At 24.7% G+C, this 22,825-nt stretch overlaps 2 protein-coding genes across 3 annotated transcripts; both read left to right on the forward strand.

The window, feature by feature from the left end:
• The first annotated feature begins 1,641 nt into the window (after window positions 1-1,641).
• Window positions 1,642-5,814, forward strand: LOC126907297 (probable ubiquitin-conjugating enzyme E2 C). Its single transcript, XM_050688466.1, has 5 exons — window positions 1,642-2,010; window positions 3,927-3,954; window positions 5,085-5,171; window positions 5,230-5,437; window positions 5,503-5,814. The coding sequence occupies exons 1-5, from the start codon at window positions 1,907-1,909 to the stop codon at window positions 5,610-5,612; spliced, it is 537 nt and encodes a 178-aa protein (XP_050544423.1). The 5' UTR covers window positions 1,642-1,906; the 3' UTR covers window positions 5,613-5,814.
• Window positions 5,815-10,491: 4,677 nt separating this feature from the next.
• LOC126906857 (influenza virus NS1A-binding protein-like) lies at window positions 10,492-22,314 on the forward strand. Of its 2 annotated transcripts, XM_050687757.1 has the most exons (13): window positions 10,492-10,801; window positions 10,861-10,944; window positions 12,012-12,184; window positions 12,470-12,669; window positions 13,335-13,533; window positions 13,980-14,168; window positions 14,242-14,373; window positions 16,540-16,666; window positions 16,750-17,229; window positions 19,278-19,403; window positions 19,464-19,637; window positions 21,430-21,600; window positions 21,997-22,314. In XM_050687757.1, exons 2-13 carry the CDS (start codon window positions 10,902-10,904, stop codon window positions 22,176-22,178), a joined length of 2,196 nt encoding a protein of 731 aa, XP_050543714.1. In that variant the 5' UTR covers window positions 10,492-10,801; window positions 10,861-10,901; the 3' UTR covers window positions 22,179-22,314. The 2 variants fall into 2 exon arrangements, with proteins under 2 accessions (XP_050543714.1, XP_050543716.1); XM_050687759.1 differs by lacking the exons at window positions 10,492-10,801; window positions 10,861-10,944; window positions 12,470-12,669 and having other exon boundaries at window positions 12,035-12,184.
• Window positions 22,315-22,825: the final 511 nt, after the last annotated feature.

The raw sequence follows: 22,825 nt of genomic DNA on the forward strand, positions 1-22,825 counted from the left end.
AAAAAATATATGGGTGGGGTACTTGATCCAAATTATAAATTTCCTTTAAGTACCAAGAGAAACTTAGAATTTAAAATAAAGTAAACGTATGATTTCCGTTGGCTTGTTACTCAAAGATATAAGACTATGCTTTATGTTTCACATGTATTTTGTTACCAAATAATGATGTTATAATTCAAAAATAAAACGAATAATTAATATAAATTTATAATAAAAAAAAAAAATATTTTTAAATATTATATCATCAATTAACATTTTAATAAATTAATGTATAAAATATTAGAGATATTTAAATATTTAGTCGTCTGTTAAAAATTTGATTTTATGATTTATTTTTCAGAAGGAACATTAGTGGGGGAATGAGAAGATCACACTCCCCAAATCTTTAAGTCATTCGTGGTCCGTATTTCTAAAATATATTGTGAACTTTTTTTACTCTTTGAGGTAATTCATTTAGTTGGCATAATTAAAACTAATACAATGTACTTTAACATGAAAAAAAAACTACTCAAATTTCCATTTCTAGTTGTTATTGGGTATTAAAGCCAAAAATTATACAATTTTCAATAAAAAATTATGATTTTAAAGTATTTTACACAGCAACTAATAGATCGCTATTTAGGGGTTGAGCCCAAATTTCCTTCAACAGTATTCTGAGAGATCAACGGGGGATAGCTGACTAGGCAATATCTCTCTTAGGTATTGAGGTTACCTATTTAATTAATTTACCTTTAGAGGAATTACCAAGGGTCGCACTACAATAATGTATAACAATTTTGATTATGCAACGATATAATAGTACATTAAGGAAGCTAAAAAGTAAATAAACAATAAAACCTGCTGAACATCTAGAGGTGATATTAATCCAACAGGGAGCTGTCAGAGACACACACAAACACACACTAATATGATGGTAGCTAAATTAAGTTAATGTCTTAGACAATAAGATGGTAAATGTCAAATGGCGTTTGGGATATTCGTATTATACACGATGGTCATGAATCCCAAACGTGTTTATGTGTACAATCTTCCCTACTGTAGTAGTATGTGTGTCACTATGTCAATATTATAAGCCTAAACGGCAGTATAATGATATTGTGAGATATGATCACTTATAATGTGATCGTATCAAAACGAAACTTCTACATCATTTTTAACTCAATTTTAAGATTATTTTTGTATACTACACAATTAAAAAAATGATAAAATAAAATTTATTTTCTGATTACACTCTATATGTTTATTAATTTTCCAAGAAGTTCAATTCTGATTAAAACTAAATTTTTGAAATTTTGATGAAAGTTATTATTAGAAATGTAAAACATAAATCCAAAAGCCTCATAATTTCAAATAAAAATTTTTTGAGTACTGCTTAATTCGTTTTGGGTGGCTATATAAAACTCAAGACAGTTAACTTGATAAAAACTGAATTTATGCAAGGTTATTGTCGTTTTAGCTCACTATGAATGGAACCATAGATTAAATACACATGTGTATTTAATCTATGATGGAACCAACCAACCATTTTATTTACAACCATGGTATATACAGAGGTTATCTTTGATGTTATATTGTTATCTTTGAAATTTATTCCGTTAAAATCAGAAGTACATTGTAAATAAGTACTTTTAAATAAACCAATCGTAGATCAGTCTTGAATGTAATCGATCGAATTGTTTTATGAATCACGATTTTTGGTTACAATAGTATTCGTTATTTAATACGTTCTGTAAATCTTATGTCGATGTTATTTGTTGTAATTTATTATAAATAAAATTTTGATATCCGAATTAGTGGCTCAATTTTTTTAGTGTAAACATAGTAGAAATAATAAAAGTTTTATGATATCTTAATTATTTTCAAATCATATTCGAACTTACCGTAATTACGTAATTTAAAAATTATAATGGCTCAAAACGTTAATCCTAGGCTTGAAAGTGGACCATCAGATTCTCCTAAGAAAAGTGAAGATATGAGCGACAAAATTGAATCTAATAAAGTTGTTCAAAGGTATTTAAAAACATTTATATTTACTTGAATAATAGTATTTCATTCTTTTCTAAACAAAATACTACTTTTTTCAATTCATAAAATAATCTACGCGAGGTCGAATTGAATATCAATTATTAAGTGGTTACAGAGTTATAACTATTAAAAATCTCATTAATTTTGTTAAACTTTATATGTACCATAGTATCGATAATATCTATTCTACTTTATTGTGGAACTCTTAATTAAAAACTTTAAGATTTCAAGAGACTTTAAAATAATTCTTTACTTTTTCTATGAAAATATAAGAATGAGTCATAGTAAGTATTGTTTTATGTTGGCTTACTCCTGAAAATTAATATGTTTTTATAAAGATCAACCTAAAACATGAATGAAAAAATAAATATTTAGGGTAGGCATGTATTTAAGAATTACTTGTTTACAGATGTATCCACGGTTTCAGTTTTGAGCTGACATTTCGGACTTTGCAATGAATCTGAAATGTCAGCTCAAACTGAAAATGTGAATACATCCGTAATTATTTCAAACAATATAACAATCCACGAAAGCTTCAATACTTTCATATTTAAGAGATTCTTTTTAGGAAGAAGATTAAAGTTTACAATTTTATAGTAAAATAAAAGCATTCCAAATTTTTTTATTATATATAATTCTTAATTTTACTTTACATTTATAAATGATTTTTTAATGGTTATTACTGTGTTGATCACACAAATTGTTGGCATTTCTATTTTTTACATTAAATAATATAAAATATATGAATTTCTAGTAAAAATAACCAGTTAGTACATCATATTTATCAAATCTAAAAGTGGTTACAAAAAATATTTTTTGTATAAATCAACATTTTTAATGGGTTCCTTCAAATTTGAGTTAAAGATGTTCACCTATATATGGTGTCCCATGGTGATTTGATAAATATAATTTTTGATCCACTGAATATTTTTTGTTACTCTCTGTTTTAAAATCTTATTAGAGTTTAAAATTAAAATGATATCAAGAATATAAAAATTAACTATTTATTTTATTAAGTATTATTAAATACTAATTTTACTACTAGTTTTTTTTTTAATTAAAAATACTACCACAAATATATAAAAAAAAAAATCAAAATTTCCATTTTATCGAATAAATTTTAATAATAATTTAGTAGTTAAAAAATTTTAATTTTTCTTGTTTATATTATGATATCAAACGTTAGTCTATGTTCATTAAAGAAGTATAAAAGTAACACAATTTTTACAAACTTAGTAGATATAGGTATATGATTTTGTATATAAAAATTTATATTTATATGATATTATATTCATAAGCTCTAATAAGTTTTTTTTAAAAAAAGCAATGAAAAATGTTCAGTGGATCAAAAATTATAGAAATTGTCAAATTATGGTGTCCCACCATAAATAGGCGAACATCTTTTACTCAAATTTGAAGGGATTCATTAAAAACTTTGAATTATCCATAACAAATTTTTTGGAACCACTTTTAGATTTAATAACTATGATGTACTAACTTGTTATTTTCACTAGAAATTTATGTTTTTATACCATTTAATAAAGAATTTTTAGTAATTTATATTTGTGAAAATATGATGGGACACTATATTTCAAAAAATTTAAAAACTACAATAAATTTTTAAAAAGCATATCTTTATTTTTTATATTGTTGTAAGTCACATGGTAATAAAAATTTTAGCAATAAAAAGTTTTTCAACCTCAATTTATTAAAAAAAAAAAAAATGTTAAGGGGGGTTACTTGATACTTTTTATACAATGGCAACAATTGTTTATTTGTGATATGAGTGAACATAAATATTTATATTAAAAATTGAATAGATACATTTTGATAAACAAAATTAAATAAAAATTTTTTTAGCTTGAAACATGAAAAGTAATTTTTATTTTTATTTCTTTTAGATTGCAAAAAGAACTCATGAGCCTAATGGTAATTATGCATTTATTATATTTTATAGGAATCTGTTTCTTTCACTTTCAACCAAGAGTGGTTATGTGGTGTCAAACCAACGTTTGACACTATATAACCACTTGAACTGGTGTAGTTAAAGGGAAAGAATTAAGTACATTAGAAACATGGTACTTGTTACCACTGAAAAAACTCTTGTGTGGTCACCAATTTAAGAGCTCATAGCGATAGTCTCAGTTTGCACTAGAGCTTATCAGCGGCTAGTATGTCCAAAAAAAAAAAAAAGAAATGTAATTTTATAACAAAAATTAGTTAAAATTTAAATTATTTTAGTATTTTATTAGCTGGTATAGCAAAAAACTTGTCTTCGTGCTAGTTTTTGTTAAAAAAATAATGGGTTCAACATAATGTTTGGCCTTGTGCCAACTATAAACAATGGAAGAAATTTTTCGCCGATAAGCCCTAGAGTTATTTATTTCAATTCTGTTTTAGTTAATACAGAGTGATAAATTTAGTATAAATCATTTAATTACTCTCAAAATAAATACAAAATTAAAAAAAAAATTGATTTCTTTTAGTTGTGTATATTTCCTGATTTATTAATAATTACAGTTTATCCCTTATAACTTAAAATGGTGTCAACTAAATTATTTGAAATGGCAACGTATATATTTAACTGACTTATATAATAGAAAATGACTAATCAATAACAACTTATGGAAGTTATTCTCATTTTTATACCTAGAAGGGAGGAAGAATATGATCGGGAAATGACTAGTGATAAAAACAACAGCAACCACTCCTCACCTTAAGTTATTAATTTAAATTCTTAATAACATCCAAAATATATATGTTACTAAAAGAAATGAGAAATTTTTTTCCAATATTGTATTTATTTTGAGAAAAATGAAGTGGTTTATTATGATGAACCAATCATTCTGTAGATTAGTTCAATTTTTTCAAATAATACAATTAAATTTTAATATTTCCTCTTTAAAATTGTAAAATAAATTTGAAAAACTTCAATTATAAAAATAGATTTATATTTTTTAGTAAAATTTTGCATGGTATGTCTAAAACCAAATAGTCTTTTAATCTATTATACAAACTCTATTATTGAGTAATAATAAAAATATGTTTTTATATTTTAGATGTCTTGTGATCAATCTGTATCTGCCTTTCCTGATGGAGATAATCTTTTTCGATGGGTTGCTACTATTATTGGACCTAAAGATACAGTAAGAATTTTTTTATATGTATATGAAGTAATATGTTTTAATTAAATTTTTATTTTAGGCATATGAAAATTTGAAATACAAATTAAATATGGAATTTCCACGTGGTTATCCTTATAAACCTCCTACTGTAACCTTTGTTACTCCTTGCTTCCATCCTAATGTTGATTTTGACAGTGGTGCTATATGTTTAGACATTTTAAAAGATAAATGGTCTGCTATGTATGATGTAAAAGCTATTCTTATATCTTTACAATCACTTTTAGGGGGTGAGTAAATTAAAATGATAATAACATCTTGCAAAATTATAATTGTTGTTGCATAATTTTTTTAGAACCAAATATTGACAGTCCTTTAAATGTTAAAGCAGCTCAAATGTGGCCTAGACAAGAAGTTTTTAAAGCAACATTATTAAGCACTTACAAAGAGTTTGAAACAAATTAATTCTTTATATGAGTGTAATATAGTGTCAAATAATAGTATTTTTTTCACTTTTAAGTATAATTCCAAAAAAATAGTCTATTTATTTATATTTGTTTATTGAGAAGTTTATCATTTAAAATGAATTAATAGACATCAGAAAAATATATTTTCTGTATTATGTATAACAAACATTTTAAGTAAATTTTGTATTTTTGATGTATTATTTACCTTTATTTTGCATAATTTTATATTAAGAATCAATTGAGAGTTTACTTTTACACATCCTATGTGATTAACTTTCATCTCAAAACAAAAAAATGATTCAAATCAATTTTTTAAGATTATATAATAACCAAAAAATATCTTTGAGTCAATTTATTCAATAATTTGTTTACCCAAATGTAATATAAAAAGAAAAGTAACATATTAAGTTATATATCAATAAAAATTAAAAAACTTTATATACATAACAAGATTTAAAATATAATATTATGAAGCAATGTAATATTAAAAATAATATAAAATCTACATTGAATATTAATTTTTTGAAATAAAATTTAAAATAATTGAAGTGGTTTAACTCTAAATTAAATAAATATGAAATACGAATATTAATAAAAAATGATAATTAAATTTATCAAATAAAATGCTATTTTTCATCTTCTTATGTCAGAAAACGTAAAAAAATATAAATTTTTCTGTTGCAAATTATTTGACTAGAAAAAGTTTATATTTAAATGAAAAGCAAATGATTCTATGCAAATCTACAGTGTTCAATTTTAGTTGTTGGATTGAATAATAGCATACTAAAAACACTTGAGTAGAAAGTTTTATGTTTTATCAATTTGAAAATTGGTATTTTTTTTTGTAAGTATTACATAACTTTATTAAATGAGGAAAAATACGTGCATTTTTGGCAATTTAAAAAAAATAACTCATTCAACCCATACTGCGTCAGAAATTATCAGATTCCACTATTATGATATATTTATAAGTTAAAAATTTAATACTTTGTATATTTGATCTCCAAGTTTTTTTCTAAGTATGACAGAAATTGAAACATCATGTTTTTGCACGTATATTAGAGTAATATCAAAAAAATTAAACTTGTTACATGGTTATCATGTTATATCTCAATAAAAAACAAAATTATTATGTATTTAAAATTCACCGTTCAATACAAAATTAAACGGTCTACAAAATAGATATCTTGTAATTTTTAACCTAAATATAACAGAACTTGAGTAATTGTGAAGAAATAATTTTTTATATGAAATTCTAGGATTATTACATTCTAAATAATTCTAGTCAGTTAGATGTTATCAACATTTGTTCAACAACAACTCGAAGATATTTTCATAATTTCACCAACTAGTTAAATTATCATCGACTTATAATTAAAATTAAATCATCTTATAATAATGTTATAGGTAGTATTACTACTTTAATTGCAGGCGTTTATTCAAGCATAGATAATTAGTATAGAAAAAATTATATACATTTCAAGAAAGATTTCGTTTGTATCGTTTCCTGGATATATATATATCAATGTTTTACAACGAAAAATTTTCCAAACTTTAAAATGTTACAGATAATTTATTACTGAACATTAATAAGATATTTTTTTTCGAAAATATACACTACATAATAACTATATTTATTAATAATTTAATTCATAAATTAAAATAAAATATTTTGTAATGAATTAATGAACTATTATTTACTATAAAGTTTTTATAGTTTCAATGTATAAAAATAATTAAAAAAAAATAACGCAAAATATTAACTGGAAAAAAAGTTATTTAAGTTATCAAACTTGCAGGTGAAACCACTTTGTACATAGGTTATAAATGCAGTATTATCATTGATTATTAATATTAATAATTGTTTTATTTATATTATTGTTATTATAAATAATATTTATAATCAATGGTATTATATGTAAGAGAAATCTTATAAAAGCCAAAAAACAAGTAAACATGTTTTTTAATGAGACTTCAATAAAAACACTATTGTTATCGGTTTACGTTTCATACAAATTTGTTATTTACAGTGTTACTTTGAACTTTCAAATTATTTTTCGTTCAAGTAATGCTACTAAAATTCCAATTCATAAAATAAATTAACAATTTGTCTGTCATTTACGGCAAGACCTGTATACAATTACTATGATTTGCGTCACATTGATGAATATAATGAACATAAGCGTTTCATAATGTATTGCTTCATTAGACAACAAATATTGATACGTTTATTTCGTTGTCTGCAACTTTAGTTTTAATCTAACAGTTCAGTACGTAAAAAATAATATATAATATTATGCCATACATTTTTATTAATGTTTGTTTTTAAAGAGCTATTTAATTTTTTAAATCAGTCTCCTTAAAACTTTGGATGCAATATGTAACGGCTTAGGATTTTATAACTATAGTAGTTAAAAGAAGAGAACAGAAAAAATAAAAGTATATCGCTTCAAAATAGCAACTTTTGCGCAAAAATTTTAATTTTTCAGCTTAAGTTTTAAAATGTCCGGAAATACTCCGAGCATCAAACATATGTTAAAATAAAGATAATGTTATGCACTATAAGTTAAAAAAAAATTTTTCTTGACGACTTATCTTCTATGTGCAAATGGTTGCCGCAGTTAAAAAACATGCAATTTTGGTGTTAAAATTTACGATTTCGGATTTTATTTTTTCCATTTTAAATTACTATAACTTTTCGAAAAATGTATGGATCAATACAATTATTTTTTTATAAATACTTTATGTTTACTTATTTCATTTGATATACATTTTTTGAAAATCTGACTATTGACCTGACCACAGGGGGAATTCAAAATAACAATTTTTTACACAGAAGTAAAAATTTTTCTACTCAATTTTTGAAAATTTTCCGGAAATATTGACACTTTTATTTAATCTTAAATTAAAGCTTATGTAATATACTATACTATGAAAAAAAATTCGAGATATAGTGAACATGGTTATTATATTCAAAAATATGCTATTTTTGTGTTAAAATTATCGGTATTGTATTTTAATATACCTTATAATGGGGTACACTGATATTCATGAATATTATATAAAACTAATTGACATAGAATATAAAGTTAAACTTATTTCAATTTTTTTTTCTGTTAAGTCAAAAAAATTAATTTTAACATTTGAATCAGCTTAAATTGCCAATTTGATCAAAAAACGAATTTCGACGAACGTTTGTCGATTCAGTAAAAATCATTGCCCGTGGCAAATGGTAAAATTAGCAAAAATTGACTTGTAAAGGCCTCTTGGAAGCACTTGTCTCTAGAGTCTCATTACATTTTAACATTCATATAGGAAAGGAGATTTTAGAACGGATCCTCGGTCTGGGTAAATATCCTGGAGTATTCGTCCAAGAACAGGGAGACCTCTAAATTACGCAACGTACCTTGGTGAATCATTGGAAATTAGTAAATTAATGCATTTAGACTTTTTGGCGTCGATGACACCACGAATAAATGAATGAAGGACGCATTGAAATAAACGATATGGTTGTTATTAAAGATTCCCAATTACCTTCCTTAAATAGGTTAATGATCCGTAGCCTTTGAAGTGAATAAAGGTGATGATGTTCTGTGAGTGGTGCGTCTTAAAACAGTCACAGGAACTTTAACCCAATCCATGGTCAAACTAAGTAAAGCTACCCATGGTTTAAGTAACTTTATATTTTATTTATCGTCATATATAGTGCAAAATAATTTGTAATGCATCGTTGTTGTGGATATTTTTTGTCATAATTGTCTTATTATATTTTTAATTTATTATCATTATTAATTTTCTATTATTAGTTATTCTATTATATAATAAGATTATTCTTTTTTATGTATGTACTCTTTTATAAATATTAGATTTTGTTTTGTATCTTTTTTATTTTAAGTTCATTATTTGTTGCTTCGACATCGTTACCATATCAAACATCATCCCCTAAACTCCTATAAAAGTTGCTGTTGTATTAGGTTCTATGTTGGCGTCGATATCTAAGACTTCAAATTTTACTCCAGTTCAATCTTGCTTCGTGGTCACATGAACTTCGATGACCAAAAGTTAATATATCATAAGGCTGTAAGACTGTAGGTCAGCGATGTCGGCCGAATCCGTGGATTGGACTAGGTCATATAATTTTATTTTTATCTTTTGATTAGTTACAATTATTTACGTTTGTACGTAAGGACGCCCAGTTTAAATTTCAGGTTTTTATATTACAATTATTTATATTATATAAATTTGAGAAATTTGTAATTTAATTTTAGTTCCAAAAAAAGTAGTTTACTCAAAACTTGAAATTTTTGATATTTTGAAATATAAAAGAAAATAATATTTTCTGTTATACTTAGAGAACTTTACAATCTTATAAATATATTTAATTTTCTAGTAAAAAGTGTATACAATTTTGTTGTTAAATTTGTAATCAATTTTTAAATTAAAAAATGTATACATAGTCAATAAGACAAAACTAGTGTAAGCATTTAGTTATTAAGAAAGTAAGAATGTCAGTATGTTATTGAAAAAAAAAAATATTATAAGTATATAAATGTGTTAACCATTTTACCTATTTAAGGAATTAAAAACTCAATTTTTAGATGAAGTTATAAGCTTAAATACTTCATAATTGAATTATTGTCTTTAAGTAAAACAAATTAATCAGTTAAATATTTATCTTTCATTGAAACAAATAAATTTTGAATTTTAATTGTACTATACACAGGGACTTTAGAAGTTTTAGCATTTACATAGTCACTGGATAGTGGGCTAAAATCAAGGTAATGATTTTTACAGATAAGCTATAAGGGCGGCGGGCGTACAATTCTTTACAAGGACATTTTTGTTACAACACGATAATCCATTGTATAGGTGGATGATTTTATTGCACGCCACACTCTAATCATGCGTCGAATAGATAGTAATTTGATCGCACGATGTCAGGTTCGCTATTTGCCGAGTACAAAACAGTGCGGTATTCGCCGGACCCAAGACGTTAATAGTTACAACTGTTTTGTTGATAACTCAGCGAGAAAGATTACTATATAATATTTATTATGATTTATGACGAAACTTTATTTTACTGTTACTAAAGCCAAGTGAGCAACATGTGCTTTCTAGATATATTAAATCAAAATGCTATGTAGTACTTGATCTACAGTACTTTTTTGTATTAATTCTATATAAAAGGTATTTTTATCTATAATTGATTTTTTTGAAATTATTAAAGTAAAAATTTAATATTTTAGATTAACTGTGTCGTTGAATTTTTAAAATATATTTAAAAAAAATGGATTCTATTCAAGCAACAGTTTTAAACGGACACTTGCCAAGTATGTCAAATTAAATTTTACAATTAATAAATTAAGTTTTGTCAAAAAATACATTTTCGTTAGAAGTTATGTTTTTTGTTTTTAATTGACCAGTGTAACAAATGAATATTTTTATCCTAGACCATATACATTTCAAATAAATTATTGTGTTCAATTAAACTTTATTGAATGTAACCAAAAACTGTAAAATTGTTTTAACTTCATTAATTTAAAAAAACTAATATGATTATCTGGGTAACTTTTAATAATTAAATTTTTTCTTTTTAAATGAGGATGCAACAACATGGGCTGTAACTAAAACTTTTTTTTCCATAATTTTAAATATATACATTTTACTATTTTTTAATTTTTCTAGTATTTTTTCTGTAATTAAAAGTTATCTCAAACTCAATACTATAATTAATCAATTAATATAATATTTAGCTGAACACAGTTTCTATTATTCTTAGTTTTATTCCATTCAAATGATTTAAGCTTTACATATTCTCAAGAGTAAAGATAATTTCAAAATTAGGTGAATTCTTAAAATAAATTTTACATATGTATATTTTGTAATTTTAATTTAAAATGTTCAAATTGGGTTTTAAAAATATAAATGGACATTGTATTTTGAAGTAAGGTTATGGTTTTTTAAAAAATATTTACTACAGAATTTAAAGTTAGTACCAAATGAAATTTTTTAGGTTTTTTGTTAATATCACTTGTGTTATTAATCAAGGTTATTACTGATATACTTGTTTTTATAGAGCTTCTGTGGTACCAATTAATACATATAGTTTAGTGTTCTACTTGGTGTACCCTTTAAAGAATAAATATTTTGTTATAAAGTGCAAGTATATATATTTAATACTTTCATTCATTATTAATACTATTGATTTAGTGAATATTTATGACAAAGAAATTATGTGATTAACAATATTTAGAAATAGATGGAATCTTATCCTTATTCTATTAAAATATTTAAGTTGTTAAAGTGTCTTTGTTATTAAATTATGCAGTAATTAAGTTATAAACTCTCTTAAAAGAACCAATGAAATCTAATACTTTTTATGGTTTTAATTATTCAGATGGACACGAAAAAATGGAAAAAGCAGTCACAAGCAATAATGTGAGCTCAGATCTAAATGGTTGTGATACTGGAGCAATATTTATCATGGAAGATGAAGAACATCAAGCTGCTATTCTAAACTCGCTTAATATGATGAGAAAAAGTCGTACTTTTTGTGATGTAATATTAAATGTAAGTTAAATATTTATTTAGAATAATACTTATACATCAGTTTTTATTTTGGGTTGTTTATTTTATATATTTTCATATCTCTTTTTAAGTAACAAAATGGGTTATTTTAATTTTTATTTTGTTCTACAAGTCAATTTATTTAACTTGAAAAAAATCATTATTTTTTATGAGTTGTCCACATTAAAAATAGAAAGATTTTACATCCTTTAAAAATATTATTATTGGGTTGGGATGGGAAATTTTGACCATTTTGAAACGTAGACCGACCACCATGAGTGTGTGTAGGTGGGAAATTCTGAATTACATGGTCATCGTGCAGTATTGGCTAGTTCAAGTCGATATTTGATGGAGTTGTTTAGTGCAGATGATGAAGAAAAGAAACATTCTCAGCGAGAAGCAATTACTACCTACACATTGAATGCCACTGGTCCACTCAATGATAGAACTGCTGTCGAGAAGCTCATCGAATACACCTACACATCTCGGTAACGCATTGTCGCTACCATTTATTTTTATTTTAAATTAAGACTCTTTTGTTTGACAAATAAAATCATGACACAATTTTAACTAAAATATTTATATTATTTAATTATGTAATTCAATTTTTAAAAACATTTTCTTCTTGTAAATATGCAAGATATTTAACGTGTTAGTTAAAATAATTTCATCTAGATTATTTTACCTACTGTGGTAATATTATAATTTCCAGATAAAAGTTCATACTTTTTTATTGTTAAAGAGTCTCTTATGAAATATACATTTTGTTAATATCATATGTGTTACTAATCAAAGTTATCAATAATATACTTTTTTTTTATAGAGCTTCTGTGATACCAATTAATATATGCAGTTTGTGATTCATGAATCACATTTAAGAGTATTTCATTAGGTTATCTATTTAAAACTAAAAATTTGTTTACAATAGAATTAAAAATTAAACTTCTTTAATTCTTCTATTTGAAAGGTGGACTCAATCTAATAGATTCAAGCTTGGTATATTAATGTTAAATAAAAAGTTAAATTTTACTTTTACAATATTTGAGTATATAACTCTAAATCAATATTTTTAATAAATTCATTAAATTAAAAACTATTATTAAACAATATAATATTGAAAAATTTATAATTTATAAATTGTAAAAATTTTCAGGTTAGAAGCAAATTTGTGTCAAGTAAAATCTATATTTCTAACTGCCTGCTATTTAAAAATGGATCGTGTTGCAAAAGAATTAAGTCGTTTTATGCTGAAACATTTGAGTGTAGATAATTGTATAGAGATTCGCTCTTTACCTTGTATATCAACTAGCATATCTTTCATAGCCCAAGTTAATACATTTATCTCAGCACATGTAAGTATTATTCTTATACTTAAGTAATTTTGTTAGATTTTTAATTAATTTATTTTTATTTTTTCTGTAGTATTTATGTTTTGGCATTACCATATTCATAAACCATATATCTTAGTTCTCATTGTTGGTGTTAAATTTATCTTTTAGGTGAAAAATCACCAAAACATCTAGTCAAAATTTTTTTACATTTGCCTTCCTCCTGTAAAATCTTTTTTATGGGATTTAGAAAAAATAATATAATTATGTACCTAGTATTTTATATTTTTAATACATTTTGTCTTATTTTATATTAATTTTTATTGTTTTGTTAAATTTTTATTTTAAAAATATGTTAAATAAACTAAAATAAAGGTTGATTAATAAAAAAAAAAATTTGCTTTTTTGTAGAATATATCCAGTCATTTAAATGTATACAGTCAATGTATTTATATATGTTTTGTTTTTAGATGAAAGAAGTAGCTGAAACATCAGCTTTTCTTTCATTACCATGTGTAAGAATTGAAATATTAAGCCAAACAAAACAAGAAATGTCTCTCAGTACGGGTGATTCTGTATCTGAATTAGTTCTTGACTGGATCAAACGTTGTTATGATGAAAATGAGCATTTAACGTTTTTCAATGTTTTAATGGAAAAAGTTAGTTAAATTAAGAAAATATCTATCTAGATTTTAAATTGTAATATCGTTAATAATAATTTTATATTTATAGACTTATATGTTATACTTGGCATTAGATAACATATTACAAGATTGTTCTGAATTACCTTCTGGAGATTTAAGTGATACAGAAATTGTTCAAGATTATAAAAAGTTGTCAAAAAAATCTACATCTATACCTAAGGTAAAAATTTTAGGTAACATAGAATATAAGTATTGTGTCCATTGAGGTAGGAAGGAAGGGATATTTATGTCCATGAAAAATAATTCTAGTTGTTGAATATGTTTTTTGCAAGCTCTCATTGTTAAGGAAAATGTGTTTTAGTTGTTTTATCATATTAGTCGATAGTATTTTATTTTTGGTCATCATTTATTGATTAGAAAGGCTTCTTCTGAAAAAATATCTTGCAAAATGTTGTTCCTGTTGTTTATCAAAAATTGTTCATAGGTATAATGGTATCATTTTTTGCATTATAGATTTTCTATTTTTTTTTGAGACAAGTATTAAATTGCTTAATATAATATTAATTATAAATATACTCTTTATTACCTTCATTTATTGTAAGTTTTTACTATGTTTACATCTAATAATACATTCATTAGTTAAGTTTATTTCGTATCAAGATTGAAGACGGTGAATGATTTTAATTATTTTGAAATAGGCATTTACCAATTTTTTTAACCCTTAACTACTGACATCAAATTTTTGTTCGCAATTTACTATTTATACATTGTTGTTAATATTAATTAATATTAATTGTATTTTCTTTTAATGTACCTTTAAATGGTTGACACCTAGTTATTAATTATATGAAGTACAAGAGTACAATCTGGTAGACTGCACGTCAGTAATTATGTCATTTATTTACACGTCGGTAGTTAAGGGTTAAAATTATTAATTAAATAAATTAAAAAATTTATCATTTTCTATTTAAAAGTAAACTCGGTGAGATTAAGGTGAGTTCGGAAACCCTTATATTTTTACAAGGCTTTAAAAGCATACATTTGCTAATTATATCTATACAGGATAAAGTAGTGAAATAACAAAAAATCCTTTTAGTTGATATTGATGTCTGTAATTTTAAATTTGTATTCTAGAGGTTTATTAAAATATAATGAACCAGTAGATTTTTCAAAAAATTAAAAATAATAATAATTTTTTTTTAGTTTGTTTTAGATATATGTTTTTTTTATTAACCAATTGTGAAGTATTCTTTATGCTTTTCCCTTATATCTTATAAGGGTATCAATTTTATTTTTTCAAATAACAATATACATAACTAGCTTATTTATTAGATAATTAAAAGAATGAATAGTTTATAATAACTTTTGATTCAATATTTTACTAATTATTATTATTTTTATACCTTGGTAAGATGAGGTGTATTATTGTGGTTCAAAAGCCATGAATTGTTTTGTCACATGGCCTGGCGTTTATTTGGATTGCTTTTATCATACTTCAGGGACATGTTTACCAACATCATGTAAAAAAATATTGATAATTGGACTACCCAACAACGTAAAATTAAAAAATTCTCATTATCTTCTAAACACACCTCGTAAGCTAGATATGTATGCTGCTTCTAAAAAAAAAAAAGTTGATACCCTTAAAATGTATAAGGAATGTACATTTAAAATACTTCATGATTGATAAATTGAGAAAAAGAAGTTTTCATTGCTCAAAAAAATGTCAAAAAATACAAATTATTTTCAAATCAGCGACTATGTATCTAATAAAAATTAAAAAAAATTATATACATTATTTTTATTTAATCAAATAATGATGGTTCATTAAATTCTGATGACTTTGTATATATCTGAGCATTTAGTAGTAATTTGATGTTAAAACTTAACATTTTATTTTGCTGTATAAGCATAACATCTAAACTAGCAAATCATAGGTTAATAGTACCTCAGTGTTTTTCTAAAATCAAACTAAACCAAGTTATTCAATATAGGTTAACCTTGTGTTATTTTTTTTTACTTGTATTCAATGAAATGATGATGTTTAGTTTACAAAAACGACCCAAGGAGTGTTTTTTCAATTTGTTATTAAAAAATAATTCATTTAAAATTTTGTTTGTATTAAAAAAATAAAAAATAGTCCATTAGCAATATTAAAAAAAAATTGAAAATCAACATTTGTATGTTAAACAAATTTATATTTATTTAATATCAATTTGAGAAGACTATATCTAATACTACAGTAACCAAATAAATACTAAAATCTAAAATCACAAAATACTTTTACTTTTGTAAAAATGGTATATGTATTATAAAGACAAATGGCATGTTAAATCAATTATTTCATTAGTTAGTTTGTTAATTTTCTATCTTTCAACTTGTTTAGACTAGACGTAAAGGCCAAATTCAGCCAGCAAAATCTAGAGTATTGATTTGCAACCGTGAAATACATGAAAGAAGGGATAGCGTTGTAGAAAGTGACTGGACTATTATAGGCGTAACTTGTGTTGGAGGTATAAAGTTAATAGTTAAACATTAATTTAAAAGTAATCTATGAAATTAAAATACTAATATTCAATATTATCTATATTTTTAGAACATACATTTTCTGCTTTGGCATCCCTTAAAGGTCAATTATGTTCATTAAGCATCAAGTTAAAGTTGAATGTGTCTACACTATCAAGTCCACCATCAACTCAGCCATCTCCATTAAATAGTCGAGCAGAATCTCAAGAATCATTACCAGATCTTTATTGTGCATTAGCACATATGACTTCAGGCAAATGTGCTGTTGGTTGTGCAAACTTTAACAATAATTTATTAGTGTGTGGTGGTTATGATCGAACAGAATGTATTAAAAATGTTGAATCTTATGATCCAGAGCTAAATATTTGGGAAACCTTTGAACCAATGTGTGAAGCACGAGGACGTTTTGATGTAGCAGTACTAAATAATAAAGTTTATGCAATAGGTGGATGTAATGGAACTACTGAACTAGCTACTGTTGAATGTTATGATATAATTAAAAAAAAATGGATACCCGTAACATCATTACCACTTGCTCGGTCCAATACAGGTGAATAACAGTTAATAGGTTATCTTGTAGACTTTTATAATAATTTAGGAATTTTAAATTATTATTTAAATTTTGTGCTAATATAAAAAATTTTTTAAATAATTATTTTAAATACAAAAGTGGTATAGAATTTATTTTTTAAGGAAATCAAATCAAAATCAAGTCAATATCTTCATTGTCTTTAAATAAGATAATGTGTTTATCTCGGTTTATATATTTTAATGTGTTAAGCTACTATTATTAGGTGCACAACTAAGTTCATGCTAATTTTTTTTATTAAAAATGTAACTTAATTTAGAAAAAATATTTACATATATATTATTCAAAGTATTGCCTATCATTAGATCTCTCTGCCTCATCTTTCTGGCAGTACTTGAATACCATTAAATAAAAGTTTTTGTCTTTTGAGGCTATTCATGAATCAAGTCATTTTTTGATGTCTTCATATGAGCAGAACTGCTGATCAGCCAGTTCATGTGCCATTGAACGAAACAAGTAATAATTGGACAGCGCAATATCTGGGGAATATGGTGGTTGGGGTAGGACTTCCCATTTGAGTGTTTTTATGTTGGTTTTAACAGGCTTAGTAACATGAGGCTGGCGTTGTCATGCAGTAGAATCATTTTTTCGTTCCTCTGTTTGTATTGTTGTCGTTTTTTGCGCAGTGCTTGGCTTAGTCGCATCAATTGAAGTTTATACCATTCCTCAGTGATGGTTTCATTCAGTTTCAACAGCTCATAATAAAAAACACCGACCTGGTCCCATCAAATACATAGCATAATTTTCGACTGAGCTGTGAATGTAGAAGCAAGACTAGGTAGTCATCAGGACTTCCTTTTCTTTGGATTGCTGTAATGAATCCATTTTTTATCACCTGTCACTATGGGATGAAGTTAACTCTTCCTTTTTTGCTGCTGAAACAGTTGTTCATAAGCTAAAAACGTCGCTCAAAATACTTGACTTCAAAAAAAAAAAGACCCAAGTTTCTTGTTTTTGAATCATTCTCATCATATGCAATCACTTAGACATGGCTTGGCGGATAACTTTTAATACCTAAGTAAAGTGTTTCTGCATTTGGCACGGATTTTTATCAAACAATTCTACTAATTCAGTGTTTTTAAAGTTTTTGGCCTTCCTTCACGCGGTCAGTCGTTAATAATGAAACCGTCATTTTTAAAGAAATGAAACCAATTACAGTAAGTTGTTACACAGAGAGCAGCATTTCCATAAAAAATTTTTAACTCTATGCGCTTCAGCCACAGTTTTCTTTGAATGATTAAGTAAAGTAACATTTACCATATATGACAATTATTTGGCACAAAATCATACATTTTCACACAACTAAAAGTATATGACGCTAAAATAAAATCACTAATGTGTCAAAGCGATTTGTTTACTATATGACTGCTTGGTTCATGACGTTTTAGATATGTTATAATCGACTAGCATTTACTGCTGGAGCCATCTATTGACAAACAGCGAGAACTTAGTTGCATACCTAAAATGATCAGCCTTTTAATTGTATTTAAATTCAGAATTATAGTGGAAATAGGATAAACAAATTTTGAGGGTGGTAATGATATATTTTAATATTTATCTCTACTTTAAGTTTTTAACAATGTATATAATTTTTGTAATTTTATTGTCTTGATAAATACATAAGCTAAAAATCTATCAATTTTAATTTATAATTTGAATAAAAATACAATTAAATGTCCCAAATTGAGGCAGTTAAATTTCTAGTATCATTTTCTAGTAGTCATCAATCTACAGCACTAGTAAAATGTTTGCAGGTATTGTTAAGATACGGAAAATATTAGTTCTCAAAATTAAGTGATATCTGTAAAATATTTAACTGTCCCAAAATGGTTTATTTGACAGTAGCATAAATTTTACTCTTCTATATTTTTTAACTTATACAATAATAAATACTATCTATATAAATTTTATGAATTTTGTTATATTAAAGACTTAAATGGTATATAATATTTACTAAGAGAATATTGTTCAAAAAGTTATAATAATTATTAACAAAATATTTATTGAAGGTGTTTGTGAATTGAATGGTAAAATTTATTGTATTGGTGGGTGGAATGGTCAAGTTGGAATAAAACAGTGTGATGTATATGATCCTGATACTAACCAATGGACAAGTATTGCTCCTTTACAAACAGGTACAGTTATATTTTCATTTTTTTCTTTTTTTTTTTTTATAATTAAAAAAAAAAATTTAGGAAGAAATCAAGCTGGCGTTTGCGCTATGAATGATAAAGTGTATGTAGTTGGTGGATGTGATACGTGGAATTGTTTAAATACTGTAGAATGTTATGACCCAAAAACAAATTCATGGTCTTTTATTAAGCCAATCATAACACCAAGACGAGGTTGTGGGCTTGCCCATATTAAAGGTATTAATTTGTATTTATTTTTTTTAATATCAATAGAAACATTTATTTATATAATTGTGTGACACATGTGGGAAAATGGGCAACAGCAGGAAACATAGTTTTTCCTCTTTTAGAATACTATAATAAAGAAATTATAACATTTACGAAGATATATAAATTAAAAAAACTTCAATAATAGACACAAATAAGATACAATAAATAATAGACACAAAAACACTTCTTTGATAGAACTCTATCTTTAATAATTCATCTATCATATAATTTCAAAGTTGAAATAACTAAATAAATAAAATGACTAAATTTCTAAATTTGTCATGGATCTTTTATTTTATTACATGTTTACATTTTTGACTCTTTTGTCATAAAAATGTAAAGTATTATTTGGCATTAGTGCATTAGTAACTAGTATTAAAACCAAATTTCTTTAATTGCCATATTTTAAGTGATATTAGATTTTCGACTCTCAATTATATAGTTGAAAAATTGGGATAGCAAAAAAATATTAGGTTAGAATTAAATATTGATATTATAAAATTAAAATCACTAAATAAAACTTTGATAGTAAACATACATTTTAATAATACTTAAAATTTATATTTCGAATAGATTTTTTTTTAAATAACTCAAATACTTTAATTTATTTTCAGTCTAAATTTTAAGCGTAATACACTAATAAATTGTTTGGCTCAGTTATTTGCATTATTTGGTTTGTCTGCTTACATACATTCTGACTGAGGAATCTGCAGATTACTTAAGCACCAACTCTTTTCGTTCCTCATTTAATTAGGTAGCTACTTTTCTACAGTATAATGTTCACTATCCTTCTCTTTATAAACAGATTTGTTCCTCTTAAAACTTTTAAAAGATCCCACTTTCCTCGGTGGATAACAAGAGAACTAAAAAATTTAAATAATGCAAAAACATGCTCATTATATTTTTAGAAAAACCTAATTACCTAATGATTTTAACATGTTCTCCTTTTTTCTTATAAAATGTAAGCGATTATCTAAACTCAATTATCAAGTTTATGTCACTTCTACTGAATGCTCACTCTCTTTGTCTCCACATATCTTTTGAAAATATATCAAGCAGCAGTTATCCCTACCTAATTCTTTTACATATCTTAATACAATCTCTAATAGTCTTATTGATTCTACCTCTCTCTTTTCAAAGTATTTTTCTTTTACTTTCAAACTTCTAATAATTTTTGTCACTTCATTTAGTGATAACTACAGTTGAAAATTCTCTGCCTTCTTATTATTTTTTTACTCCTGATAAATTTTCAAAGCTCTTGAAAAATTAAAAAATGTTTCCTCAATTAGACCTGATGGTATCTTTGCAAGATTTCGTTGTAATTTTGTTTTCCCTATATTTTTTTCTTTATTTCTTCTCTTCAGAAAGTCCTTAGATAAAGGTACTTTCTTTCTCTGTGGAAAATTTTACATCTGGTGTTCCACAAGGTAGTCACCTAAGTTCTCTATTTTTATTAACTCTACAAGCTGTAACCATCTTCTTAAATCTCATGTTTTTCTTTTTGCTGATGACATAAAAGTAACATTATTAAGTAGAGTTTTCAAAAAGAATTCAATTTACCATACTATTATTGTTTATTAATATGTACTAATGTAAAAAGGTGTTTGGTGTTAATTATTTCAAATAAATAAATAAATATTTAAAATATTATTTAGTTATTTTGAAAGTCGTTTTTATAAAAACTGGCTTTAAATTTAAAAGAACAATGTAGTTATTTAGAATATAAGTATTTTTTAATCAATAAACATTGTGATTTTAGGGAAATTATATGTTGTGGGTGGTTCTGATGGAACACAGTCCTTAACAACTACAGAAATATATGACCCAGAAGAGCGAATTTGGAGTCCAGGACCAAATATGACTACTCCTAGAGCCAATGTTGGGGTAGCAGTTATTGGAAATAGATTATATGCTGTAGGAGGTTTTTCTGGTAAGAATACTACATCTAAATCATCAGTGCTATCATCTTATATTCTTAAAAAAGTATTTCATTTATCCTATCAGCTACAGCATTAAGCACATAAGTAAAATTTTATCAATAGGTTTTGAAGGTGCTTATGTATTTTGAACCTAAAAAACAAATAATTAGAAATCTAAGAAAATTATAACCATAACTTGTTATGATATAAGTATATGATTAAGCATAATGAAATTTCTAATTATTTATATATTGTAACTTCAGATAATATTTTGAATTACTATTTTAAAAACCTTCTTTGTAAGTTTATTTGTGCAAAATTAAAATAGTAAAACTTATCAATATTTTTTTGTATTTGGCATATTTTTAAAATTAATCTCAATTACTTTGGTGTTTTTTTATTTACAGGTAAAAAATTTTTGAACAGTATTGAATTCTTGGATTTATCCATGGATGAATGGACTCAGTTTAGTCCTAGAAATAATAATTGTTCTTTGTCATCATCACCATTATCTCCCAATAATGAGCCCATCTATGATTATAATAATTGTGATACTTTAAATGGTTTAAATAATACTATTGTAGGTTAAAAAAAACTAAATCATGCTTTTTCTTATCAAACTATGTTTTTTTATTTAAGATATTTTCTAAATTTTTGTGATACTTTTTCTTTTTCAAGTTAACATTACATTTTCACCAATGTTCAATAATTACACCTATATATATATTTAAAAATAAATTATTGTCGACCAATTTTAATAAAATTTTCTAAAAAAATCTATTTTCTTATAATTATAATATTTTTACAGAAACAAATATGTATTAATTCAAAATGTTACTGTATATAAAAAATAAACAGTTTTAAATAGAAATGTCATTTATAGTTTTGATTTATCAATCAACCAAAAATAAAATTATTTTATAATTAGATAAGTAACAATTGATCAATGTCATTTAAAACATTCAGTTGTTATGTTTAATTTACAAAAAAATTATTGTTTATATCTGAAAATTATAGTATTTCACACTTATCTATTATAAATGTAAAATATGATTGCGTTTTATAGACTTAATATTTAGACTTTATAATGATATTTAATTCAACATATAGTTAAATTTATTGTTATGTAATAAATAATACATATATTTTAGTATGCCATTTGATGTTAATAGTTATCAATTAAACATTTTGTTTTTGCATGGTTTTTAAATTACTTTCAAGCATGTTTTTTTTAAT

This window comes from Daktulosphaira vitifoliae, unplaced genomic scaffold, assembly GCF_025091365.1.
Source record: "Daktulosphaira vitifoliae isolate Bord-2020 unplaced genomic scaffold, ASM2509136v1 Scaffold_5, whole genome shotgun sequence".
NCBI classification, from domain to species: Eukaryota; Metazoa; Arthropoda; class Insecta; order Hemiptera; family Phylloxeridae; genus Daktulosphaira; species Daktulosphaira vitifoliae.